Source organism: Brienomyrus brachyistius, chromosome 10 (assembly GCF_023856365.1).
Source record: "Brienomyrus brachyistius isolate T26 chromosome 10, BBRACH_0.4, whole genome shotgun sequence".
Lineage (NCBI taxonomy): Eukaryota > Metazoa > Chordata > Actinopteri > Osteoglossiformes > Mormyridae > Brienomyrus > Brienomyrus brachyistius.
Window position 1 is genome coordinate 831,007 of NC_064542.1, and position 14,149 is coordinate 845,155.

Consider the following 14,149-nt stretch of genomic DNA (forward strand, 5'->3'; position numbering starts at 1 on the left):
CAATCAGGAGGCCTGCTTCCTGAGCTCACGCTAAGGGAAAGACTCAATCCCCAATTAGGAGGCCTGCTTTCTGAGCTCACGCTAAGGGAAAGACTCAATCCCCAATTAGGAGGCCTGCTTTCTGAGCTCACGCTAGAGGAAAAGCTCCATCCCCAATCAGGAGGCCTGCTTCCTGAGCTCACGGTAAGGGAAAGACTCCATCCACAATCAGGAGGCCTGCTTCCTGAGCTCACGCTAAGGGAAAGACTCCATCCCCAATTAGGAGGCCTGTATTCTGAGCTCACGCTAAAGGAAAGACTCCATCCCCAACCAGGAGGCCTGCCTTCTGAGCTCATGCTAGAGGAAAAGCTCCATCCCCAATCAGGAGGCCTGCTTCCTGAGCTCACGCTAGAGGAAAATCTCCATCCCCAATCAGGAGGCCTGCTTCCTGAGCTCACGCTAGAGGAAAAGCTCCATCCCCAATCAGGAGGCCTGCTTCCTGAGCTCACGCTAGAGGAAAAACTCCATCCCCAATCAGGAGGCCTCCTTCCAAACCTCACATTGTACGTAGAGACCAACTATATATCTTTCTCCTGCATTAACTCAGACTCCTTCCCAAAGCTGTTGTTCATTCCCAAGTTATTTTGGCCATCAGCCCCTTGCTGCTGGATACTACCCCAAGCTTGGTTCCAGTGGTTAGTCCCGGTCACATGTTCTTCCTGGTACCTTTCATTGAGTTTCCTTGTTGGACTGTAGATTGTCTGGCCTCTCCCCACAGACCTTTTCACCAGGGAAGCCCCCACTAGGAGATTGCCTGTGGATGACATCATTAAGACATGCAGACCGAACTACCATGTTAAGGTCAGAATCCCCCCCCCCCTCCCAGGCCGCACCACTTAAATAAATCAAATTTATATATTTATTAAGTGTTATATAATTCACTACTGCACTTCTCAGAAGGGAAAAATATCTTCTAAACCGCTGCAGTCATTCATAATTCCATTACACATTCATTGAAAAGGCCTTCTGCAATTGCTAATCATTAATAATACATGTTGCCCAATTTGGTGACACTTGTTGCAATATCATGAACCGATGTTAGTCAGAGTCATGCATATAAAAATGTTAAAATGAACGACTAAAAATTACCTGACTACCTATGGGGCAGACTTATAATAATGTCCCACTCAATAAAAGAGCTAGTTTCCTGTTTGTGCTTTGACAGCGGTAAACTAATTACGCTGCAGCTCTCCGGGTTCTTATTATCCTCTGCTTTGGCAGAGAGACTATTCACATTTCAGACGGCTACCCTGATAGCTTCACCTTACATGTGGGCCGTAAATTACACACGCATCCGCGGCCCATGGTGCCGGACCGGGAAATGAGTTCTGCACTGTCAGGTGGTCTCGTACGTCTTGAGGGAGTCGGCCGCGCGCTATTCCTTTCCCACAAGTGGCCTCTTTTCCATTATCCTTGTCGGACGGGTGAAAAATCCAGAGGCGAGCCATTGTTCTCCGGACGCTGTTGGTTTTTTTTCCCTTTTTCTTTCTTTTTTTCACAGCTCTGACTGAGTCAGGGGATTGTTTGCGCTAATGAAGGGCCTCTGCTCAAATTGCGGCAAACATGATTAAGCATGCCTTAATCATACACCTCTAGGCAACCAAGAAAGAATGAAAAAGGACAGAGGCTAAGATCCCACAACCTCCAAACAGAATTAGAAAAAGGAAATGTACTCAGACGAAGGGCATCATGGTGATTGAATAGCACTGCTGCCTCACTTCTCTAACGTCGGGGGTTTGAATTCCACCCCTGCTCTGTGTCTGCTTCTTCACCCTGTGTTGTGCACAGGGATGCCTGTGCCCTGCAATGGACTGGTACCCCAGCCTTGTGCTCTGTGCTGCTTTGGAATGGCATCAGTCCCCTACCACCAGGATAAGCAATTGGAATATGGATGTACTTAGATGAAAGGGAAAAAAAAATGAATGGGAATAATGTTAAAGAGGTATTAACAGCCATTTTAGTCACGAAGCTTTGTAGAATACTATTTCATAAAAATGTACTCCTGTTCTGGTTCATTTTCTCTTCCTCAGTTCTCTCTCAGTCCCGTATTTATAGACACAAAGGGGAAAGAAGTAAAACTAGAAAAGTAGGTCCTTTATTTGTGTCAAACAGTTTGCTGGGCTCTGCAGCAAATCTGCCCCCCCCTCCCACCACCCTCCTGATGCTCTCCATACTAATAAAGTGAGATAATGACACAGGAGACCCGAAAACGCCCCATCTTCCTAAGTTATGCCTTTTAATTTGCTAAATAGGGTTACGTTTCCATGCGATTCTCTCCCTGTACGTAGCTCGCCCTTGCAGGGGCCATCAATCACACAAAGACAGACGCTTGGGTGGGCTTGTTTCAAAGATGGGCGTTTTTCAGGGCAAGATGAATGGCCGTTTGCCAGGCACAAGGACACGATGCCATCTGGGGATTTTAGTTACAACACTGACCTCCAGGTACCTCTGTGTGAGAAGCATTAAAATGCGTATGACAAGAAGCAATTCGCTCCACAATTACAGTCCGGACTCATACTCTATTCATAAATATTGTATGTAAAAATATGCAGAATCAGTGGATGAAATAAAAGAAACACGACATGAAAGATGATTTTTAACTTGAAAGAAAATAAATCAAAAGGGTGAGTTCTAATAGGCTGACTTCCATTTACGTGCAGCATGTGTCAGCAATAAAACAGGTCTATCAGCACTTTGAAGTGTGAGTGTTTCCAAGCAAAATGAGTCAGTACCCCAAAAGGAGGTACATCGGTCACAAAAACTGCAGAATTATTTAACGTGTCAAGGGGGACAGTCTCAAGGATCACGACAGCATTTGCTGAGCGCAGACAAAATGTTTCGGCAATTGTAAGTCAAAGCTCGCTGACGGGGATGGCTGGAGACCAGGATAATTTCTAAAGTATGGCCTCACCATAGAATAGACTCCTATATATATACACCTCAGTGAGCCAGGAAAATCGTGAGATTACCAAAGCTGGAATTTATGGCGAGACTTCTGTTTGGGAACTGCATATACCCATGACACACGGCATACAAAAATTCTGGTGATGCAATGATTTGACGAATGACTTTTCATTTTTCAGACATTCGAATGGGACATTTGAAGGAGAAAAAAAACAAGATGTCTTCAAACCATCCACATGTACTGTGGGAGGCATTAAGTCTAAAAAAATAATAATTCCTGATTCAACACAATCTTCATTTGCATAATCCAGTATCGAATCATAAAATCCCAAAATAGATTTTTTTTTAATATAGATCTTTTACTGTTTATGGCCTTTTCCCATGGATGATCGAAGCTTTTACTCTTGTGTGGTCCAGCCTCATGCAACGAGACAAGAAAAGCAGATAAACAGGCAAGACAAAAACCAACGAAAAACGTGGGGGGAGCAGCTCCACTGGAGGGATCATCAGGCCAAAAGGCGGATGTCTGGGTGTATTTTAGATTTCAGAAATATGAAGACAAAGAACTGGACAAAATCAAAGTTGTATGTAAAATGTGCAAAATGGAAGAGAAATACTGCGGAAATATCCCCAAAACCATTTAACGAGACGTCACCCTGAGGTGCGATCTGCAAAACGTCTGATCAGTCACTTATTTGTGACGTAAAATAAAAAATTCAACCTTGTGAATCGGAATCGAATCGATTCCGGACATCAGTGGCAATACCCAGCCCTACCCCTACACACTACTAAACAAATTCAAGAGTGGTTTCACGAACACCAGGATCAAGCCAAAAGCCTTCATGGCCTAATCCCATCGAGTTTTCTTTTATAAAATCCAACTGCACACACTTTCCAAGAAGAAGTGAAGCTGTTCTGAAGGCAAAGCACAGCCCTATATCTTATCAGGTCCTTCATATTAATATTTATTAGGTCTTTATTTTGTCCACAACCTCAGTATTATACATATTTATAAGATAGAGGTAAATCATATTAAAGACACTAATCCATTCATCTCCCAGCCATCTGTCCAGCACAGGCTAGCAGGGGACACAAGGTAGGAGATGCCCTGCACTGGACACCTGTCCTTCACAAGGCTAAACATAACATATTCAGTTATTTTTCATTTTTGCATTGGCTGCTGCAGTGTTTATCGCTATTGCTTCACAAATCGGGGCCCAGGGTTCTCTGTAGGTGTATCTGTGTCCAGCAGTGGGTCGGCAGAACCTCCTGCGCTGTTCTCTGCCTTATGCCCATAACTTCCGGTATTGGCTCCGAACCCCCAAGACCCGGTACAGGACAGGCAGGTAGAGAAAATGGATGGATTGAAGGATGTTTTATATTTAGAAAAATGCTGCGTAGATGCAGCTGTGACGGATTTGTTGGCTCAGCGTTTGCGGTTGTGGAGACATTTTGCCCGATGCACCGATTTATGGGTATAGCAAGGTATTAAAGTAATAAATGGGTTTAAAATCCTTTAAAAGATAATTTTATGTTACGTAATACTAGACATTTCATTGTACAGATGTCGGTAATAATGTTCGTTAAAGCATTTGGTTAAATGCCTTCGGAGCAAGTCAACGTGAGTGCATGCAGTTTCCCCTAATTAACAATTTGCATATTAAGGCTTTTATAAACCAGAAGATCCCATTTAAAGGGCCAGACTGAGGCAGCCTGCTGTGATGTTTACAAGGCCAGCTGGGCCACTGGGGATCCAGTTAAACTTTGCTTTTGGCGCAGCCTCTGAACTTGGAAACATTTTGTGCTGAGTGGCTTAAGCTCTAAACAAATTGGTGGTACCATGGGTCAAACAAGGGAGAGTAAAATTCCATCCCCTGATCACTTTTTCCCCACATGGCACCAGCTGAGCACAGTCCAGTTAATACTGACTTCTTGATTTCTTAAATTATATTTAGGTTATATTCTCTTCTGCATGTCCCTCTCATTTAAAATTGCACTAAATGTGCCAGAATAGAGCAACCCATAACAGCATGGTGCCATACCTGAGGTCCACTACATCCTGTATCAGTCTTTTATAGAATCACTTCCTCCTGTCTATTTCCCCCAATAACAATGCCATTCTTCAGACACAAATTAACTAGTCCCTTACACAAAATTTACTGGACAAAAATTCACATTACATTTTACAAAGGGAGGAGGGACACAAACCCCACACAAAAGGTTCTGGATATAAAATAAAAATTTTAAGCTGCCATTTATATAAAATGTTGGATTACAATGCCTTTGTATACTAAACATAATAATTATACAAACAGATTTACCTGTAAAAGTAAAAAAAGAGAGACCAATATGTTTTGGGTTTCATAGAATGTTTAAAGTTAAAATTCTTTGCTTCCTTCACATCAAACACTGGCCACAAGTGCAATTATTAACTTAGAGGATAGAATTTTTAGTAGGATGAAGCATTTTAAACTTTGAATTACTCAAATCATTTTGTATGGTGCTTCTCAACCATGTCCTCGGGGGTCCGCGTTTTTGCTCTCTCCCAGCTCCGGTACCAAAAATGTGAAATGTCTGGCAGAGAACAAAAAACGTGTGGTGCCTGGCAGGGAGCAAAAAAACGTGTGGTGCCTGGCAGGGAGCAAAAAAACGTGTGGTGTCTGGCAGAGAACGAAAAAACGTGTGGTGCCTGGCAGAGAACGAAAAACGTGTGGTGCCTGGCAGGGAGCGAAAAACGTGTGGTGCCTGGCAGGGAGCGAAAAACGTGTGGTGCCTGGCAGGGAGCAAAAAACGTGTGGTGCCTGGCAGGGAGCAAAAAACGTGTGGTGCCTGGCAGGGAGCAAAAAACGTGTGGTGCCTGGCAGGGAGCAAAAAACGTGTGGTGCCTGGCAGGGAGCAAAAAACGTGTGGTGTCTGGCAGAGAACAAAAAACGTGTGGTGTCTGGCAGAGAACAAAAAACGTGTGGTGTCTGGCAGAGAACAAAAAACGTGTGGTGTCTGGCAGAGAAGGAAAAACGTGTGGTGCCTGGCAGGGAGCAAAAAACGTGTGGTGCCTGGCAGGGAGCAAAAAACGTGTGGTGCCTGGCAGGGAGCAAAAAACGTGTGGTGCCTGGCAGGGAGCAAAAAACGTGTGGTGCCTGGCAGGGAGCAAAAAACGTGTGGTGCCTGGCAGGGAGCAAAAAACGTGTGGTGCCTGGCAGGGAGCAAAAAACGTGTGGTGCCTGGCAGGGAGCAAAAAACGTGTGGTGCCTGGCAGGGAGCAAAAAAACGTGTGGTGCCTGGCAGGGAGCAAAAAAACGTGTGGTGCCTGGCAGGGAGCAAAAAACGTGTGGTGCCTGGCAGGGAGCAAAAAACGTGTGGTGCCTGGCAGGGAGCAAAAAACGTGTGGTGCCTGGCAGGGAGCAAAAAACGTGTGGTGCCTGGCAGGGAGCAAAAAACGTGTGGTGCCTGGCAGGGAGCAAAAAACGTGTGGTGCCTGGCAGGGAGCAAAAAACGTGTGGTGCCTGGCAGGGAGCAAAAAACGTGTGGTGCCTGGCAGGGAGCAAAAAACGTGTGGTGCCTGGCAGGGAGCAAAAAACGTGTGGTGCCTGGCAGGGAGCAAAAAACGTGTGGTGCCTGGCAGGGAGCAAAAAACGTGTGGTGCCTGGCAGGGAGCAAAAAACGTGTGGTGCCTGGCAGGGAGCAAAAAACGTGTGGTGCCTGGCAGGGAGCAAAAAACGTGTGGTGCCTGGCAGGGAGCAAAAAACGTGTGGTGCCTGGCAGGGAGCAAAAAACGTGTGGTGCCTGGCAGGGAGTAAAAACGTGTGGTGCCTGGCAGGGAGAAAAAAGCGTGTGGTGCCTGGCAGGGAGCAAAAATGTGTGGTGTCTGGCAGGGAGCAAAAATGTGTGGTGTCTGGCAGGGAGCAAAAATGTGTGGTGTCTGGCAGGGAGCAAAAATGTGTGGTGTCTGGCAGGGAGCAAAAATGTGTGGTGTCTGGCAGGGAGCAAAAATGTGTGGTGTCTGGCAGGGAGCAAAAATGTGTGGTGTCTGGCAGGGAGCAAAAATGTGTGGTGTCTGGGGCTTGCCGAGGACCGGGCTGAGGAACACGGATTTGGTATATTCTTTTCAGTGCTGTTAAGACATATTTTGGTTACTGAGAACTTACTAAGCAAGAAAATGGAACCGTAAACAAAAATGCCAACACATTTACATTTACATAGAGTGTTTTGTCTGAACAAAAGAAATTTACCTCATACTGGAAAAGCTGGATTATCATTAAACACCTTTAGGACTGGCTGTGGGTTTTTCTGTGCATAAAACATTTATCCATGTTGACTAGAACAGTAAGTTATGGATTCAGACAGTATAAGCACAGCTCTCCTCACATTCCATTACACATCACAATACAACTTGCCAACCTCGATCACAGCTTAACACGTTTCTCCGAAATACGATACTCTTCCAGCAGGACCACTCCGTTACAAGGTTAAGTGCAGACGACACCGTATGAGAAGACGAGACACACAATCATTAAAAACGGCACCTAAAATACAAAAGTGACTGGCATGTTCTACACCTAAATACTGTATATCAATGAACTGCACGAATAATATAAGGACAAGAGAATGAATCACTGTCAGCATTACATTACAGATGATGACCTTAGGCCTTTGAAATTTTAAGGTTTTCTTTTATATGAATTAATGTTCCGTACACCAATGCCCACATACACCGATGTCCGCATACACCAATGTCCGCATACACCAATATCCACACACCAATCCCTTAGACCATTGTTCCTTCAATTTGGCGTGATGGCATCCCTCAGGGTACAGTGCTCATTGCACAGATTACTCATTAATTGGGTTTAGATAACAACTGTGACACTGACTGGCAGTAAAGGCTCAAGCCAATCACTACTGCGACAAAAGCACGGATATCTCACACTTACACCAGCTTAGAGCGGCAGGCTGCCTTCTGGATTTGGTACATAACTCGGTAGCACTTAATTGTAATTATCACACCAAATTAACACCAGCACCAAATGCTCCACTTCTCCAAGTTAGATTAGCCAGAAGTAAGACTGCTTACACCACATTTACATCAAGCTCCCCTTCTGTAAACACAAAAAGCATAATTAACTTCAATAATCCATGCATCATGGGTCAATTTGGCACCACTGATCAATGTAACCTAATTTTACACACACATCCTGAAATTCCTTCATTTAGCTACACTACATCATATGAACGCAAATACTTTCACAGCTTTCCTAAAAGGAAAATGTTTGTGCTTACATCACATGTAAATATGCTTTATTTTATTTTTGTGTGTTTCATAAGCCAGGGACGTTTTCTCTCCATCATCATTCGTCTTGCTTCCTTTTGGGTTTCTTGGGGTTCCTGGAACGACTTTTGGCCTTGCAGAGCGGACATATTGGTGCATTACGGTGAATTTGCTGATGACACGAAAGGCAGGCCTGGGGGGGGGGGGACATCAAAAATCAAAAATTAGTGTTTCCTTCATTCATCTCTTAAACCGCTTGGCTTAGTTGAAATCTGATACATCCAAAAGCTTTTTCCAGATGAATAAATAAAACTATTAGGAAGATACGATTTTAAACAAGCAACAACTTTAGGCAAAAAACGTTTCCTTTAACAGATACGCGTACAATTTTAAAAAGCACATGCACTTTCAGATGTTCAAGCAATGCACCGCTTTACAGTGGGGAGTTGTGACACACACTGCGTTTCACTGCTCTTAATGAAAGCGCCTGAAAAGATGGCACCCTGCTGGGCCATTTTAATAACCCACAGTTAATTTCTCCTCGTCGCACAGCAAAATCAGCGGCCCGCAGTTGTCGAGATGCTGGGATTTTCCCCAAACACGACAGACTCCAAAATATAGTATTAAAAAAAAAACACAAATAAACAAAGAGAAACAAACCGCACCTAACGTGCGAAGTATATGTTGCAATGGCAAGAGGAAAACATCCATGTGTTTTTGTCATTTATGTAAAGAGCACCTCCGCTCAAACAAGTTCTCATCATAAATCAATGATGACAAGTTAACAAAGTCATAAAAATACAGAATGTATAGCTACCACCTGAAAAATGTATGTAGTAGGTCAAGCTTGAAGGTTATTCAACAGCTGCTAATTATAAGGTATAAGTGAGCTGCAAAATAAATTGGTGGTCCTTTACACACTCGTAGTAAATATCTATCACAGGTCTCAAATGCTGTGTGTTTACCTTAGAAGAATATTTGTGGGAGTGACTTATCAGTCAGTGCTGACATCCTCTGGTGCCGTTATTTACTGATCCCTTTGTCAGTCATTATCTGACAGCAGCATGGGAGACGTGAATAAGTGCCTCATCGCACTGACTACACACGACAATAAAACCTCAAGCCTGAAACCAGCACAACACGAAATACTAGCAGATTAAATTAAAGCCTGTGACAAAAAACCCTCGTGCTCTTTCACACAGCCGCCGACTGGAGGAGGTGTCATTTTTTCACGTGGCACTTGATTTTCACTGCACATCGGCAACAAATCCCATGAATGGGTGTGGACATGACGTCGCACGTGGGGCCCCCTTACCTTCATGGGTGGGGGTTGCTGCCGGAAAGCGGCAGTCTGGCGGGAGTCCTGCTTCCGGGAGACCTGGAGCTGTTGAGCGGCTGCGGCCGCCGCCGCAAGGGATTCTGGGATGGGAGGCTCTTGCTGTTCTACTTGCCACTCTGCCTTTTGCTTCTCGAAGTAGCTACGCACATCACATTTTCACATTCTTAGTTTCAGGGTGAAATACATGTTTTGAAGCTGAAAGTCTAACAAGATAAGGAAGTCAAATCTTTATGATAAATTTCATCTTAAATTTTAAGATGGAGAAGCAGATATGTAGACTTAATTCATCCGATTAGGATCATAAATGTGCTCTCTGCATGTTTTACAGAACATTCTAGCAGAATTGAACAAGACTTTTACTGAAGAGTTAAAACATACTCAAATACTAAGTGGATAAGTGCACCTTGACCCAACATTCAATGATACTGAATGTATAACTTAACTTTGACCTTAAGTCACTGATATTCTCTGATTTAAGCGTGAATTTCTAATTAAGCCAAAAATGGCCAATAGTTAGGTATAAGAGTAGTTATTCAGTAGCCAAGACATGGCAAAGTGAATATACATATAATCTAAGCACACGTGGCAGAAACTGTCAGAGACTGTAGTATTTGTAAAGTGTAAACATGTCCCGGCCCACGACTCCCAAGGAGGAACACCAGGCTGAGATACGAGAAGATGACAGTAAAGTGTCAGAGAGATCAGAACTCACTCGAGGGAGAGCTTCTCCTCCTCGTCGCTCAGGTTCGGGAGCCTCTGCAGGCCCAGGCCCACCCTCAGAGCGTCCACGTGCTCCTTCAGGGGCTTGTACTCCTCGTGGAGGCGTCTCGTCGTCTCCAACAGCTTGTTCAGGTCGTTCTCTGACTGCTTGATTGTGTTTTCCATCTAGGGGTGCAGTGGCAGACTTCTTACAGCACTATGGTATATTTTTTATTTTGATTCCCTAGCAGATTTCTTGCCACTCAAAGGGATATACATTATGTAGAAGTTTTAACATTTTAGATGAACAAAAGCCTTCATAGAAGCAAGAGTGCAATAAACAGGATTTATTCAGATTAATTTGAACAGATATAACAAATGAGGTGGCTGAATTTTAGGCATGATTTCAGTTTTTTTATACAATAAATTTATGCATTTATGTTAAACTAGTCTTGTTTTTCATATTTCAGTATAATTTATTGTATTCTGTAAAATGCTGAAAAACTACCAGGTTATGTGTACATTATGTATATTTTGTACACCTTCGGTCTTTGTTGCCTCTGTGTTGCATGGCTTTAATCCTATAACTGCACTCTTCAATGGCTAATTTTGCTGCCCATCCATCCATCCATCCATCCATCCATCCCATTTGGCAAAACCAGCAGAAATGAAAATCTTATACAGGGCCTGGAACGCTTGCTCTCTAAAAACAATAATAATAATGATAAAAGGTGGCTTTTACTTTTACTCTAAATTAGCTGCTGTGGCAGCTGTAGTTTTTCCACTTGAAGTTCCTGCTTACAGTGGCAGAAAACGTCCCCCTGTGTGCAATTTAGGAATGGATGTTTGTCAACACAGGTCATTACAAAAGAAAAGTAAAGAAGATATTATAAATAATATTGTCCGCTACTCCAATGGATGTGGTGACCAAGCCAGTTAAAAGCATAAACATCCTCATACATTTGTCAAGTTTCATGACAATCAGTTAAATAAGGTATGCGTTACTGTCATTTTGCAATTATATTTTTATTGCTTGTTATAGTGCCATCTAATGGCTTGTTGAAGTAAAGATTCGCATAGTTTGTTAATTAAATTTGGGATAAGGCTACATGTTGACCAACTGTTGTCAGATCTGGTACAGGGGTTTTGGTAATCCCAAAAACTGGCAGAAGCATCGGAATAAAGAGCAACACAGTACTTCTCAATAAGGCCAAAAAGTAATGAAAATAAAGTTCTTTTACTGTTGATGCAAGCGGTAGCAAAATTTAAGCAATATCAATAACGCTTTATTTTGACACTAATCATGGGGCACATGTAAATCAGTTCTGGTGGACAGCATCACACACCACATTGATGTCAGCGTGGATCAGTCGCAGCTCCTCTACATGTGCCATCTTCTCCTGCAGCAGAAGGTCCATCTCCTGCTTGTATTCCTTCAGATGCTTCTCCTCTGACTCCAAGGCCTCAAACTCACTCTTCAGACGTGATTTTATCCTCTCCATCTGGATGGTCTTATTTCTGAGACACAAAATGTGTGTGTCAGATCAAACACGTGCTGTGTGCTTCTCAGAGAGACAATCAGTCTGCTCTCCATCTGTCTTTTTTGCACGGATGTCATGCACCCACTACCGAACAATGCCAATTTTACACTTTGAAGACATACATCATATTATATACAGTACTGCTATGTATATAATATACTAAAGCACTAAATAGTATACTACAATACTAAATAATTCTACAGTTTTACTTCAATTAAACCTCATTTTCTACATCTGTTTTAGAGCCAAGTCTTGGCCCCAGATTTTTAAACCTTTGAACATCTAATTTTAAAGAGCACAACTTACAGACTTAGCTACAGCTCAAAAACAATGGTAGCCATATAAGCTTCTAGTCGTCCAAAGGTTTTTGATACAATTTGTTTTACTTTAACATTTACGTAAACGTAATAGTGTAAAAAAAAATAAGACAATTTCCACCATCTTGAAAAATGAATTCATCATTTTGCATTTTTTTAATTGCTACAAAACTACACATCCATAGAAAATGTTAAATATTTCGGTGAAATAAAATGTGGAAACTAGATTTTCCTCACAGTACACATTTTACTTGACTATTCAGCCCAAATTCAAACAAAGCTACACAATTTTAGACCCTGGTTAACTCCCTTAGCACTGAAACGGAAATTAGTTACAGGTAAAGCAATAATCCATCCAAATTCACCATATAACGTCTTCCTTATCCCCCATGCTACTTCCTTTGCCCCCTGGGGTGCTAATTTTCAGGCATTAACTGACAATGGATTACATCCTCTTGCTTCTTTCACCCCAGGTAACGTGCCTGTCCTATTGTTAGGGCGCCGCAGTGGAGAAAGAAAAAATATGGGCGTTTTTCCCCCCCCATATTAAAATAAAATTGAGGCGAAGCACAGATGCAGTGTATATTGCTTTTTCTTAATTTGTCCACATCACCTAGCTAAATACCTGTCAATACATGATTTACAGTTTTTTTTTTTTGTTTTTTTTTTTACAAGCCAGCCAGCACACAGCTTTCTGAAAACGCCAGCATTGCGATATAAAGTGCTTTGTTCGGTTCCGGAGACTATTCAATTGATCCACTGTATAACTATTTAAAAAATAATTATAGATAATCCAATCAGACACCCTACCGGTACCCTTGCTACTAAAGAGATAAATTATATATGCAACACGTGCATAATGCCCTCAAACAGTTACGATTAACTACTGAAAACAAGCAAGCTTCTACTCAAAGACAGAAAGTAACCAACGCACAGGTACTCAACTCGAATAATAAAATCCAGTACTTGCTTGCAGAGCAAACCGGCACTAACAGATGCCGGGAAGTCTAACACGTCAGCTGAAGAAAGATCTACATATTATGAGTTATATACTTGCCAAACAAAGAGACAATACTAGAAATGGCCAGTTAAGCACGCATGTTACCTTATCTCCTTAATGTTTTCTAATTTGCACATGATCTCCTGTTCATCAGCCATGATTGCCCAAATAGCTCCCAATCACGCAACCGACCGATGGACTCTGCCGCTGCAAACGCCAGAAAAACAAAAGATGTAACACATGAGCGTAGCTTTGTGAGCATGTGCTGACTTCTTACTCGCTGGATCCCGCACTATAAATTTAATATAATGGCGCCACCTATCTTCTGGAAAGCGAAATGCATACATATTTGGTTGTACTGTACGGTAGTAAGATAAAATATATGATTTATGATTACATAAACTGCATTTCTATATAGAGGTCATGTTACAGCGATTTTGTAATACGCCATACTGTATACACACATTCGCTTTTAAAGTTAAACAGCTAAATTAAAGTTCAGCGTAACTTTTAACAGTAATTATAATTTGCAATGCAACAATACGTTTTTAGATATTGCGGCTATTCCAGCTTGCTAATGCATCTCAGTTTAATTTACTAGCCACATTTACTATGGTCACAGATACATTACAGTTTTATTAAAAATTAATGCTACTACTTCGGAATTCTTTGATTTTCAGATAGGCCTACCCCCATCTTTCTCTCCTGTGAGACACACAGATAGTAAGAGCGAAGCTTGGGGTTAGCACAGGATAATGCCTGGGGTAACTTTCAGGGATATGGTTACTCTGCCTGAAACGGGATTCCTCAAACTGTAATCATTCTCACAGACAAAGACCTGTGAGAGCTGCACACTGCGTCATAACATCAATAATATCAATTGGCATCAGTTAACATCAGCCGACAATATAGATGTGTCTTAATATTAAGAAAAGCCTTTCCGTTATTTTAATCCTGTAGTTTAAACTATTACATGCATGTTTTGATATTTTATGTATGTTTAATTTTGGAATATGGCAGCAGTATAAAGAGTCCAGGTAAAGG

The 14,149-nt window shown here is 42.3% G+C and overlaps 1 protein-coding gene across 3 annotated transcripts; it reads right to left on the reverse strand.

The window, feature by feature from the left end:
- Window positions 1–5,076: 5,076 nt before the first annotated feature.
- Window positions 5,077–13,400, reverse strand: LOC125750998 (zinc finger C4H2 domain-containing protein-like). Of its 3 annotated transcripts, none has more exons than XM_049029408.1 (5): window positions 13,211–13,400; window positions 11,594–11,765; window positions 10,261–10,433; window positions 9,525–9,687; window positions 5,077–8,402 (listed from the first exon to the last, which is right to left on the reverse strand). In XM_049029408.1, the coding sequence occupies exons 1-5, from the start codon at window positions 13,261–13,263 to the stop codon at window positions 8,289–8,291; spliced, it is 675 nt and encodes a 224-aa protein (XP_048885365.1). In that variant the 5' UTR covers window positions 13,264–13,400; the 3' UTR covers window positions 5,077–8,288. The 3 variants fall into 3 exon arrangements, with proteins under 3 accessions (XP_048885365.1, XP_048885366.1, XP_048885367.1); XM_049029409.1 differs by lacking the exon at window positions 13,211–13,400 and adding an exon at window positions 13,051–13,198; XM_049029410.1 differs by lacking the exon at window positions 9,525–9,687.
- Window positions 13,401–14,149: the final 749 nt, after the last annotated feature.

Coding starts and splice junctions, on each gene's coding strand:
- LOC125750998 (XM_049029408.1), bottom strand. CDS start 13,263: ATGGCTGATGAACAGGAGATCATGTGCAAATTAGAAAACATTAAGGAG. Junction 10,434..11,593: donor TCCACGCTGACATCAATGTG/GTGTGTGATGCT, acceptor CTGCACCCCTAG/ATGGAAAACACAATCAAGCA. Junction 8,403..9,524: donor AGCAACCCCCACCCATGAAG/GTAAGGGGGCCC, acceptor CCCCCCCCCCAG/GCCTGCCTTTCGTGTCATCA.